The 14306-nt window shown below is 45.4% G+C and overlaps 1 protein-coding gene across 1 annotated transcript in view; it reads left to right on the top strand.

Moving 5' to 3' along the window:
* LOC147634062 (nudix hydrolase 15, mitochondrial-like) overlaps nt 1-13679 on the top strand; it is a 59560-nt gene extending 45881 nt beyond the window's left edge. Inside the window, exon 4 of the mRNA XM_086805165.1 lies at nt 13171-13679. Within this exon, the coding sequence (XP_086661291.1) occupies nt 13171-13380 (210 nt within the window). The 3' untranslated portion in view covers nt 13381-13679. The remainder of the gene's footprint in view (nt 1-13170) is intronic.
* Nucleotides 13680-14306: the final 627 nt, after the last annotated feature.

Raw genomic sequence — 14306 nt, 5'->3', positions numbered from 1 at the left:
TGCCGATCCTCAGACCTGGCAGACATATGCAGAGAGACTTTATGATGTGCCTGCATAGCCCCCTATACCACAGCCCACAGAGCCATGCTCCACAGTCTCCACCTTCTTCACCCCACCTATGGTTAGGAGGGCCATATGCCGACTCCAACATGGACGGGCGACAGATCATACAGGATTACAGGGAGAGCATCTCATCTATGCTATTGATACATTGGCACCATTTCTTGCTCATCTCTTCAACAGAGCTCTGTCAGAGGGGTTTCCGGCTGAGTGGACGATGCACACTATTGTGCCGATCCATAAAGCGGGAGATGTACTAGACCCCGGGAACTACAGGACCATCATGATTGGCCATATATTGGCCAAACTATACGGGGCAGTTTTGGAGGCAGAGCTGAGCACTCATGCAGAGGTTGGGGGATTGAGAGCAGCAGGCCAGGCAGGCTTCCGTCGAGCCTTCTCGACCATCGACCACATTTTTACATTGAGGTGCCTGATTGATCAGGCCAAGGCACGGAGGCAACGGCTCTATTGTTGCTTTGTGGATTTCCGCAAGGCATTTGATACTGTGCCCAGAGAGCGCCTCTTTCGGCGACTACAGACACTAGGCATACCTTCAGACATGATGTGGGGCATATACAGGCTATATGAGCAGGTCTTTGGGAGAGTCCGATGCCCAGGAGGCTTGTCCGACACAGTTGCTAGCACCATTGGTGTGAAGCAGGGGTGCCCGCTCTCCCCCACGCTCTTTGGGCTCTATATTGATGAGGTGGTCGATTACATCACACAAGGAGGAGGCTCTGGGGTTGAGCTATCAGGTATTACTGTCCATGTTATGCTTTATGCTGATGACATCGTCTTGGTATCCGACACGCAGGTTGGGCTTCAAAGACACCTTGTGGCTCTTGATGACTTCTGCGCACAGCAGGGGCTCACAGTGAACCTTGGGAAAACCAAGGTTATGATCTTCCACACTTCACCCGCAGTCAGGAGCCACACTACTCTCACATTAGCAGGAGGGCGGGTCGAGGTGGTGAGCTCTTATGTTTACCTTGGCATCACATTTACTAGCTCAGCTGGACGCTTCTCCATGGCTCAGGCAGTCCGAGACAGAGTGACCCGGGGGTATGCAGCTCTTGCTGGCCTTGAGCGTCAGTGTTATCAGGCACATTTTCAGGAACCCCGCACGAAGGGGTGGCTCTTTGATACATTAGTGACACCAACCTTGATGTATGCAGCAGCGGTTTGGGCACCAGGGCTTGCAGCCTCCACATGGGTACAGTTGGAGAGACCACAGATCTTGATGCTCTCGAGGATGATACGCAGCAAACCATCCGTCCCGCACGACATTGTTCGAGCTGAGTTTGCTGCACCACCTATGGCAGTGGAGGCATTGTTCCAGACGATCTCCTTTAGATACAGGATGAGGGAGATGCCCATGGAGAGATTATCCCGCCGAGCTTTTGAGGCATCCAGACAGCTGGCCGAGGCTGGACACACTGGATCTTGGTATGCACAGATGCTACAGTGGTTCTCACATCATGGTATAGACATTGAGCGGTTGCCACCTTTTCAGTATGATCAGTCTGCTCCACGGGGTTACCTCTCTCTCAATGAGAGGAACAGAGTGATGAGACAGGACATATGGCAGCACTACATACAGGAGACATGGACAGCACCAGAGAGCCCACTACCACCGAAGATGCTGTACTACAGAGACCACTTTATGAGCATCTCAGGGGATGGGTTTATACATCGACCGTGGTACATGGATGTATACATGCCACACAGCTCTCGCGTTGCTATTGGACAGCTACGAGTCTCATCACATCAGCTAGAGATAGAGGCTGGGAGAGCGGCACGGGTTCCTAGAGCTGAGCGGATATGTAGATTGTGCCGCGAGGAGGTGGAGACTGAGGATCACTTTGTATGTAGATGTAGAGCCCACCAGGGGGTCAGAGATAGATATGCAGGATTGTTTGAGGAGCACTCTTCACTACATCAGTTGATGGAGGCCTCGGACCAGCGACAGCTTGGCAGACTACTACTAGAGCTTCATAGTTCTCGAGAGAGACTCCTCCAGACACCCGCTCCCACTAGGGGTGGGAGACAGTCCCAGCTCACAGATTTCTTCCAGAGAGCTATGCCAGTGCTAGCTGATGTACCACGTGGGGTGACCGCACAGAGAGCAGAGGAATTGAGAGCCAGGAGGAGACCTAGACAGACTGGACATAGAGCACCCCGACTCCGTCACCGAGAGATAGCAGCTATCCGAATGAGACACCAGATGGAGACACAGGAGAGGCTAGCTCGCTTTCATTCAGACTCAGGGTACATGTTCATGCCATTCACAGCCTCAGCATCGGCGATGTATGATATCTTATATCCCTCTTATGGCACTGGATGGAGTTAGACATAGATCTACATAGCATGCTTGTACTACCCCTTCAGCATATAGAGATGCATCTTGCCTTAGCACTCCATCCACATCCCCACCTCCCTTATATTGTTTGTATATGGGCTCCACCGATCCATGATGATTCACAGTTGTATCCAGACACATGCACACTTTTTCTTTTGTTTCTTTTCTTCCGATGACCGGAAGAACACAGTTGTATTATTTTTTGTCTCATAGGCCGACTCTCGTAGACGTTAATATATCTTTCTTTCTTTCTTTCTTTCTTTCTCTCTCTCTCTATTTTCTGCACATCTTCATTCAGTTTGTGCGTTAATTCCATCGCGAAAAGAGTGCTGATTTCTGAGTATTGAAGTTACCGATTCTTCTCCGAAGCTTCCGCATGTTACACAATGGTGATTGGAACCAAGAAAGTGGAGTTGAGTCTCAACTCAACATCCTTGAGAGTGATCTTACGAACTCAATTGATGAGGATAGTGATGAAGAGGATGTTGATGCCATGTAAGCAAGCTGCAAGAAGCAATGTTTATACTAAGCAATCTTCCTCAAGCATATATGGTATACAAGGACAAGGCTTCTCTCAAGCAAGGCCAACGTGAGATTTTTCATCTTCAAGGGTAATGGATGGAAATGCCTATCAAAGGCCTTTATCAATTTAGAGTGAAGACAAAGGAAAATATGCTTTTGAAGATATAAGAAGTATAGAACATTGTGGTAGTAATGTTCAAAGTCAAAAGGTCATGGATGCAAAAGCAAGATTTAGGTTTTCCATGATGTATGGACTTATGCATGCAAGGTTGTTGAAACCAATGAAAGTGCAAGCTTTTCTTGAGTATATGGCATCTACATAAGTGGGTAGTCTATGGTTTAAAAGAGGAGAGCCATTTGCACAAAGATTGTTTGCATTTGATGGTGAAAGAGTCACTTGTATGGGACTCAAGGATTGTATTCGTAATTGGGATGCTTATTTTCATGCCTTTCCTTGTGGCAAGTTTGACAAAGTGAAGAAAGTGACTTCTCATTTCAACGAAAGGGTGGTTGAAGAAAATGCACAAATATGGTTGGGATTGGTTGAATTTGGCATATGATATTGTGGAACACTTTGTGACCGCCTAAGAGCAAAAGTGCTTTAGAGATCGATGCATGATATTTTCACATGAGGACTCTCTATCTAGTTATATGAAGTGATATTGGTACTTTTCCTTTTGCGTCCCCGACATCAAAAAGAAGGAAAGTATAGAGAGTTTATGCAAAGATTAGACAAAGATTTCATGCAAGTATCTCAAAGTATTGTGCAACTTGATGAGGACATTAGTCTTGTTGAGATCATGATGTTGGTGGGACTTGTCCACATGCATACCCAAAGGGTCAATTACAAGGGCAAGTTTGTAGAGTTAAGCAAGATAGAAATGAATGAGTTGGTGGTACCCATTCTTGGCTACATTTCACGCTTGAGTGGGGATGGAATGCTTCAACTCATGTTGAAAGATTTGGGTATCAAAAGGGATAAAAGAGTTTACCTGCTCACTCAACCTTTTGGTCATTGCATAGAGTATGACTATGTGGGTCTTTATGCACACATTGTGGGTGTTGAAGTGGATGAGATACTTGCTGTAATTTGTGGACAAGTAAATGAGGGTACCTCGATGTCGGTTCTTTCTCGACAAGTCATTACCAATGTGTCCGTGGTCAATGGGAACACACAAGTGCTTTGATTGATACATTTTCAGCTTATGATATGATGCCACGAGATCATGAAGACATGATCATTGAGGATGTTTTAGATGTGCATGCAATTGTTGTTGACACAAGGGATGATGACTCATGTATTGATGATACATGTGATGACTATGCTTTAGATAATTATGCATCAGGTGAGTGACTCGTGGAAGATCTATGGGAATGCATTGTATGATTCATTCTCGAGTCCGGATTTGACAACATATGATGGTCTATTATTTGACTATGGGGACTTAAAGGATGTGGATCTTGATGTATATGAGAGAGGACTTTCTCATGATGAGATTGTCTATGCATGTATTGATGATCATGCATATATGGATGGTACACATGTTATTCATGGAGATGATGAGTCTTGAGGTGACATATTCTACTCCTATTGATCATGGCTACCACATGGATTTTGCACATGCTATACATGATAATGATGAAGTATGCATTGGCAGCAAACATGCCGATCTTGAGGATGACACCTATGTACATGGGAATGCTAGTTATGAGGCATGTGCCTTTACATTTTGTGGATGCTGATATGATTCTATGATCTATGGGAATGGGGCATTCACTTTCACATGCATCTTATGTCACTTGAGATGCATGATATATGATTGTGGCACGCCATGGTACAACAAAGCATAGTGTGGCTATTAGTCAGGATTTTTGTGAGATAAGAGGATTTGGTGCAACGACCATGGATGATGGAGTTCCTCTTACTGATGTTGTGTTGGATTTATGTTCCGGATTGTTGGATGCACTGTTAAGTTTTCCTTTGATCTGGGAGGTCACATATTTGTTTCATGGTTGGATGATCTACATTGTGGTTATCCATTCCACCTAGGAGGATTGGCTAGTCGCATCACCGACATGGGCTTTCTACATTTTCTTTTGTTTGATCCAAGTGGTTTGGGAGCCATTGCTGTGGGGTCTACATGGCTTGGATCTACATTTCTTTCATGCTGTCGCGATTGTATGGATTACTTCATCTTTGGGGCAATTTTCGTATCTTTTCCATTTGACCTTGGAGGATATTTGACTAGCCTCATCATCGACAGGAGTCCTTCATCTTTTTCATTTGATCCCGAGGGTCATGAGATTCATGTATTGGTATTGGCTCTCGGCAATGGTGACATTTGTTCATGTAATGGGCTCCTTGTATATAGCTTTTGTATTTGTTTTGTACACGACCGCCCTTTGATTTCGAGGACGAAATCATTGTAGGAGGGGATGCTTTGTAATGAAGTAGATTTGGTATGCACAAGCACATGGGGGATGGGGCCTAGGCACTTGGGCTTAGGATCATTTACATGTGTATTTTTGGGGGCCTTGGGCTGTATTAGGCATAGGGCTCATGGGCATGGTACCTTTTTGATCATATTTTTCTCTATAGACATCTATGTCTTCTTGGTGCTTATGCCCAAGCTTCCATGGTAACCTTCACCCATGTATTAAACTCATGTAAACGATGTCTCGTGTTCCCGACTCCACGTAAATGAGTCATCCCCTTCCTCCTTTCTTTCACAGGGTAGTGGGTGCAGAGTGGCACAACCTCGCAATGGTGCCCTGGTCTCCTTAAAAACTTTGCTGCTGAGTCCACCGGGAGACACCTTAAGAAAGCGTAGTCGACTATGTATTCCAGTAGGAACAAGGGGCCTCTTGGAGGTGAGGCTGGGTACTCTGTTACCTCCACCTGGTTTGAGAAGCTCTTGAAAGAGCATAGGCGGGTGGTATTCCTCTGAGGGGCTTGGGGGGGGCGGTGTTGTGGGGTAGGCCCCGGTGGAGGAGGTGGTTTTCGAGAGGGCGGGGAGGTGGGGGTGGGAGCTGAGGAGTTGTTCATTGTGTAGTTAACTAGGTGGTCTATCAGGATCTCTCCAGCCATGCTTCCGTTGCACGTGTGATGGTGACTGGCCTAACATGTCCCTACACTAGGGCTCACAACAGGACACAGTGTTCATCACTGACCCAAAACTGGCACATGATTAGGGTTCGTATGTCCATGTAGCATTGGGGGTATGTGTGACACTATCGTAGGCTCAACCAGGTTGGAGAAGTGCTGGACCGGGCAGCATTGGGTCATGGCGGGGGGTGGGCGGGCAGTGCTGAATGTGGGGTGGGTGAGGAGATGGCAGAGACTGCCGTCAAGGGTGTTTTGGGGGGGGGCTGGGTCTTGCTGCTGGGCAGGTGCTCCTCTGTGACGGTTGGACCGAGCGGGCCTCCGCTGTTGGGAAATGCGGTTTGGGTGGGGCTACTGAGTGGGTCTCCTCTGGTAAAGGGATGGTAGTTGTGGCCGACATGTCCTCTTGAGTCATTGAGGATGGATCATGTGGTAAATGTAACTCCCGGCGGGTGCCCGGGAGACTAGGGCCTTTGACACACTTGTTGATACCATCAATGCATATTAAAACATTTAAACATGGCCACAGCCTTAACACATATCCATCATCACTTTGCATAAAACATAAAGCTGGACAAAACATCCACAAATGCTAAAAATGGATCTTGCACATGTGACACCACATAGAGGCCGGAATGGGCCGACCCCCCCCCCCCCTTGGAGTATTTTATTACCCAAGGAGAATAATATCATGTACAAGCTTTGAGGGGCCTTACTCTCCCCACGGGAGATGCCGGATTATCCCTATACAAATGCCATAACACAGCCCAACACAAGGCTACCAAGCCGGAACATAGGCTGTAGAAATGCCGAGCCAACAATATAATCCATATACCTCCGTGTGGGTACTGATTCTTCCCCAAAAACCATGGGTCTTCATGCAATAGAGCTGGTACAGCAAGTACAACTCTCCATTTAGCCGGTACAGTAGGTACAATGGTTGGTATAGCAAGTACAGTGGCTAGTACAATAGGTACAGTGGTTGGTACAGCCAGTACGGTGGCTGGTACAGCAGGTACAACAAGTACAAATGCTGGTACAGTAGCTACAATGACTAGTACAACAAGTACAGTGGTTGGTACAGCCGATATGGTGGCTGGTATAGCAGGTACAACCGGTACGATGGCTGGTACAGCAGGTATAGCAAGTACAAATGCTGGTGCAACAAGTACAATGGCTAGAAATCATAATAAATGATTAAATATCCTTGCCTTCAGTATTTCTTCGTGATGGAAGCCTCCAAAACAGTCCCCAACAGCCGGTATTCTTCATGGGCAGCCTTCAAGAGAGAGAGAAAGAGAGTAGCATTAGGGCAGCCTGTAACGGTGGTAGAGGCTAGTGTGCAGCAAGAGAGCCTCCATTAATGAAGAGAGAGGGCTCCAATTTATAGATTTGGGCCTCCCATGAGCTAAAATGGCAAGAGAAGGCTACGATGACAAGTGGAGAGCCACACAGTAGCTGAAGTGACAAGTGTGAGGCCACTTGTCTCACTTTGATCCACTTTCTAACAAATGTCAGGCCACTTGTCTCACTTTGGTCCACCTCCTTGCCACATGTCCCAATCTAAGAGATGGGTCCTTCCATAAACTTTATCTCTAAAAATATCCCAACTGGTAGACATTCTGTCATAGGCACTTTGCCAACTCTTGGTATCTACTCAATTCCAGATGTAATGACACGAACAGAATTTCCATCGGAGTCGGCGGGCCAAAAATAGCAACTCTCCTAAATTTTAGGAGTGCGGTCCTTTTGTATTCTAGGATAATCCCCCATTCCCAAAGCTTGTACTTTCCAAATATTTAAACATCCTGGAGTCCACCAGACCCCTTTCAGACTGGGAAATATCCAGGCTGGTGACATCCTCCTCAACTTTTTAAAAGTTGTCCGCAACTTTAAGCTTCAAGCCATATATTCAAGATATAATCATGTCCCATCGATTGGGTGAGACGAGACAGTCTCAAAAATCCAATATAACCGAAGAATCCATGTCCCAAAGAAATGGGCGAGACTAAATAAGTCTCTATAATACCAATATCAAAATCATGTCCCAAGATAAATGGGCGAGACAAAAACAGTCCCATAAGTCTAGATATCATAATCATGTCCCAAGATAAATGGGCGAGACAAATCAGTCCCATAAGTTCAGATATCATAATCCATGTCTCAAGCCTGGTGTTCCATAAGCATTTCTGCTGCACATAGTTTATAGGCATTTTGGCCACCAACTCACACTACCCTCTCAAGTGCCCATGTTCCCTTCCATTTGCGCTCTATTGTTCCACCCACACATGGTCGAAACAATCTTCAAGAGAGCACGTAGGACAAGAGAACACTACACAGGGTATGTTGTGCTTCATACTACCCTCTGAAGTGCCCATGTTCCCTTCCATCTGCTCTCTATTGTTTCACCCACACATGGTAGAAACAATCTTCAAGAGAGCACGTAGGACAAGAGAACACTACACAAGGTATGTGAACCATGAGTTCCATGAGTCCAATGCATCCCAAATAAAGGGAGCTATAAAGAATAATCCATCCTAGTAAAAGGGAGTCATAAACATAATCCATAATCCTGAGGATGGATCCAAATCCCTAGAAAAGAAGTCTAGGAATCCATAGACCTGTATACCATACCTCTTACCACATACTCCGTGCTAACCACACACCTTGGAGTAGAGGTGGACTTTATCCATAAAAGCATCATATCCATGAGATATCCAAAGATTTCGTCTCTATAAACTCGGACAGATTCGTCCATAGAAATTGCTTATGAAGCCCAATATCTATATAAATCTCGTCCAAGAAAGAAATCTCCATAGATATAATCCATCCCAATAAAGGGAGCCATAAACAATGTTTCCTTGAAACCATCTCAAGGCAAACAATAACACCTTTCTCCTTGCATAGCTATACAAGGGTTAGTGAACATCAAAAACACTTCATAGCAAGTGAACATCAAAAACACTTCATAGCAAAAGCACTAACTTTACAAACTCAAAGTATACTTAGCTTTTCTTTGCCAGGTTGGTCATGAAACCAAAAGAAATATCTCGTCACCATATCCTTAAGATATCCTGAGATATATCTCCATGTAGCTTGCTTGTAAGCATGATAATATAATCCACAATATCCATATGGAAAGAGTGCTAAACGTGTGCTCATAAAGCCAACTCCATACTTCCAAGATAAATTCTGTGAATTCATAAATCCTTGGACCAACAAGCTGCCTACTGCTCATGCTCTTGCTTCATAAGCTATGAAGCGGCTGGCCATGCTTAACAGCAATGATGGTAAGTGTGGTCCCGACTTGAGATCTTTTCTCTTCCTTATTGATAGAAGGAAGTCTCCGCTTCCAAGAAAGCCTATGCTCTGATACTAATGTAACTCGCGGCACACTTGTTGATACCATCAATGCATATTAAAACATTTAAACATGGCCACAGCCTTAACACATATCCATCATCACTTTGCATAAAACATAAAGCTGGACAAAACATCCACAAATGCTGAAAATGGATCTTGCACATGTGACACCACATAGAGGCCGGAATGGGCGACCCCCCCCTTGGAGTATTTTATTACCCAAGGAGAATAATATCATGTACAAGCTTTGAGGGGCCTTACTCTCCCCACGGGAGATGCCGGATTATCCCTATACAAATGCCATAACACAGCCCAACACAAGGCTACCAAGCCGGAACATAGGCTGTAGAAATGCCGAGCCAACAATATAATCCATATACCTCCGTGTGGGTACTGATTCTTCCCCAAAAACCATGGGTCTTCATGCAATAGAGCTGGTACAGCAAGTACAACTCTCCATTCAGCCGGTACAGTAAGTACAATGGTTGGTACAGCAAGTACAGAGTGCTGGTACAGCCGGTACGATGGCCGGTACAGTAGGTACAGCAAGTACAAATGTTGGTACAGCAGGTACAATGACTAGTACAGTAGGTATAGTGGCTGGTACAGCCAGTACGGTGGCTGGTACAGCAGGTATGACGGCTGGTACAGCAAGTACAAATGCTGGTGCAACAAGTACAATGGCTAGAAATCATAATAAATGATTAAATACCCTTGCCTTCAGTATTTCTTCGCGATGGAAGCCTCCAAAACAGTCCCCAACAGTCGGTATTCTTCATGGGCAGCCTTCAAGAGCGAGAGAAAGAGAGTAGCCATCATTAGGACAGCCTGTAACGGTGGTAGAGGCTAGTGTGCAGCAAGAGAGCCTCCATTAATGAAGAGAGAGGGCTCCAATTTATAGATTTGGGCCTCCCATGAGCTAAAATGGCAAGAGAAGGCTACGATGACAAGTGGAGAGCCACACAATAGCTGAAGTGACAAGTGTGAGGCCACTTGTCTCACTTTGATCCACTTTCTAACAAATGTCAGGCCACTTGTCTCACTTTGGTCCACCTCCTTGCCCCAATCTAAGAGATGGGTCCTTCCATAAACTTTATCTCTAAAAATATCCCAACTGGTAGACATTCTGTCATAGGTACTTTGCCAACTCTTGGTATCTGCTCAATTCCAGATGTAATGACGCGAACAGAATTTCCATCGGAGTCGGGCCAAAAATAGCAACTCTCCTAAATGTTAGGAGTGCGGTCCTTTTGTATTCTAGGATAATCCCCCATTCCCAAAGCTTGTACTTTCCAAATATTTAAACATCCTGGAGTCCACCAGACCCCTTTCAGACTGGGAAATGTCCAGGCTGGTGACAGTAAATCCGCACCCACTGTTGCGTGTCCGCCGGGAGTATGCCAACTCTGCTTGGGCAGTGACTCCATTGATGTTTGTTTTTCCTTTTCTTTTTGGGGGGGGGGGGGGGGGGGACATGGGATGTGGTGGCTCTCGTGTTGGGCCTCTTTGGTCGGGGCTGTCTTGTTGTGACTGCTGCTGCAGCTGCTGTCAGCTAGTGCAGTGCTGGACCATGTGATATGTCCCATGTGGCGACATATGAAGCATGGCATAGTCACAGGGAATGGGACTCGGGAATGTTGGGGATGGCAGCATCTTCCCGTTCCCATTCCTGTCCCATGTCACTCTATAGTCACAGGGAATGGCCAGTCTCAATCTTTTCCGTCCCCATTTCGCATCCCATCATCCATGTGACTATGAGCATGGGCCAGGGAGCCCTGGGAACTCAGCCCTTTGTATGAAATGAGAGCCACTTAGTCTCTGAATCAAAGGGTGCCATGGGAGGTTCTTGGGTGTGATGGGAGAATCGGTCAGATGGACAGGAGCCTGGCAGCCTGAGCCACTGCAGCTGCCTCTTATCACCTGTACAAGGATCTGACCTTGTGACTCCTTTGCCAGCCCTGGGAGGCAGATGGTGACGAGAAAGCTAACCATGGAGTCCAGGGGTTTAGAGTCGGGTGTGAAGCCATGGAGCTCTGGCGAAGTTGTGCGTTGCATACTGCGATGGGGCTCAGCTGCAGGAGACTATCTGCAAGAGCAGCGAAGCCAAACTCAAACTAAATGTACTCATTGCTGAGGAACTGTTATGTCGGAGATCCAGCCTTGCTGCAGACTAGCGTGGCTTGCAGGAGATCTTGGTTCTGCCCTCAAGCGTGCCTGCTATTGGCTAACCTGCTGAGCAACTGCCAACTGAAGATGACAAGAGCTAGAAGCAGCTATGCTCAAAAGGCGAATGAACATTGACAGTGAAACCTAGAAACAATGATGGTGCTGGAAGGTGGACGGAAACAGTATGCTTGGATGGGCAGGGCAGAAGGGTGTGAGTGGGAAGGAGGACAAGAGCCGAGATCATGGAAAGGGGGGGGGGGGGGGGGGGGGGGGGGGGTTTGTGTGGGGGGCAGAAGGGCTGTGACGAACGGAGGGGGTTCAGCAGGCTGCTAGGCGGGGAGCTCCAGCTCTGTTTAGAGCTAGTGGGTTTAGTCTCAGTTCTCTACTCAGCTACTCACAGAAAGGTCCTTATCCAGGGTGTTGGAGGGAAATGCTCTCTATCTCATTCAGCATGCCAGGGCTACCTGCTCCTCCGTTACATTTCTTGTTCGCGGCAGAAGTTTTTTTCAGCCGAAGACACGGGCCTTGTACCTTCCCATCGGCACTTATGTTCCTGGACTTCAGAGTTCATTGATAACAGGGCAGCTTATTTAGCAGGGAGTCAGGGGAACCTAAGCAGCCATATAGGTCTTTTCGAGATAATGGCTAATCACCAAGGTGGAAAAGTACGGTAAGGTACACATTCAGGTACGGGTTAAGATTTTGAGGTACGTTTAATACGTAAGGTCCTTAAAACATAAAAAATATACTATATAGTTTACATATATATACAGAAAAATGAATGAAAAAACAATTCATTTTTGAACATTCAACTATGGGCAGTGGAAAATCTATAACTACGGGAGGATCTCAGGCCAAAGGTCAGTCAGGGAGGGGGGGAAAAAAACTTGCCACGTATAGATCCATACAGTATGGTACAGCAGTACGGTACAGTACCGTACTGTACACTAAAACGTACCTTATAATAAGGTACGCCATATTTATGCAACCTTGCTAATCACATTCAGCCATGCCATGAATATGTCATGTAGCCGACATCATTGAGACTTGAGTAATGTTTGTCCAGAGCTTTGTGCTGATAATTAAATATTGCGACCAATTAGCAGTCAACAAAACTTCCAGAGTGCCATGTCATCATGCTGGATCAGGATGCTGTGGCACATAATCAGTTTATCTAGCATCATGTGAAGCAAGCAAGGATATAAAGAAGTGTCTCTAGTTTAGTAATAATCTGTGACCAATCAAAAGATGCAACTATCACCTTTTTCATCAACGGTGAAATGATACCTTGACTAGTCAATAAGGCCAAGTGTGTGGTATAAGCCACTTTGTAGAGGAGGCTAAATCTGGCTACATAGAGGAATGTCCCTTCGTTGTACTATTATTGGTTTTTTGAAATGTTGGGCATTAAATGGTTAAAGCTGAAGGCTTCTGCCAAGATAGTTTTTCATTCTCTTGTCATAAGAATCTATGTCACATTTTTATAGCAAAGGTATAAGATGTGTGGGAACTCTAGTTGCTTTTCTTGATTTTGAAGCAACTGTATGGCATAGTTAGTTCATGGAGATGTTTCTTATGCCCTTTTGTTTGCCAGGATCAAAATTATCGTTGTGAGGACAGGGAGTGGATTGGATTCAATTATCGTGTTCATTATTTTGACTTCAAAGTGAACAATGAGAAATATCTCATATGGGGGTTGACTGCTTCCATCTTGATCCGTTGTGCATCTGTTATTTATCAGCGTGCTCCAGAATTTGCTCAGTCTTCAGAGTCTGTTCCATTCACTAACCATGTTCAGATATGATTCTTTGCCTCCATCTGTGTAGAGGGTCAACTTAGCAGTATTCACAAGCAGCAAATCACTTGGTAACAGGTACTTTACCTCTTTGTCAGAGGACCTCAGTTTACCTCATGCAGGGGCATGATGTTCCTTCAAGAGTTAGTGTACTATCATCGGTCCCATTGTTTGGCAATGAAGAGACCAATCATATGCATCATCTGGATGCAAGCAACAACCAACTTAACCTAAAGTACAGAAGGCTCTAATTTTGTAGACCTTACCAAATTTTCTCATAAACACAGCTAAGTGGAGTACAGGTAACATCTCTTTTTAACAATAAATGAAACATTGGCTAAGTCAATGGGCTCGCTCTTTAGTGCTAGCCTTCATCGTGTTTGCCTCCTCTGGTTCTGATGCTTATGTGTGAAGGTATTTCGAATATCATTAGGAATAATCAAGTGCATGGAGTAGTCATCCTTGCTAGGAAGTGCTTTATGCAAACATCTTGTTTTAACTCAAGTTTGAAAGTAATTTTTTTTGAGGTGTGGGAGGAGGATGGACATTTCCTTCAGAATTGTGAGAAACTAACCTCCACTTTCTTCTACTATGCAAATTGCAAATGAACTACTTAAATGTGTAGACTCTTCCTCTTGAAGGGACATTCTAACCACAAGGAACCATTACATAGCAAATTTATCTGGTCTAAACTAACGGCCCATCTAAAATCACGACAAAGGGGGAGGTGCACTCTGTTTTGATGACATTTGATAGTGGAATGTGAATGGCCACGAGGTTCAGTTTAAAATCCCTCAGACTATCTGTAAGCTAGAACACGGGGCGTGGCAATGCATGGCCTCTTGTGTGAGGACTAATTATTTTTTGAAATGCTTTTCTTGATAGAGGAGCTCGTCTCGATGAGGTGATAGCCAAGGTCAGTATGGTTCGATGTA

The sequence above is a fragment of the Cibotium barometz genome, chromosome 11 (assembly GCF_041138505.1).
Source record: "Cibotium barometz isolate CiBa-2024 chromosome 11, ASM4113850v1, whole genome shotgun sequence".
In the NCBI taxonomy this organism is placed as follows: Eukaryota; Viridiplantae; Streptophyta; class Polypodiopsida; order Cyatheales; family Cibotiaceae; genus Cibotium; species Cibotium barometz.
This window is presented reverse-complemented; position numbering and strand designations above follow the sequence as displayed.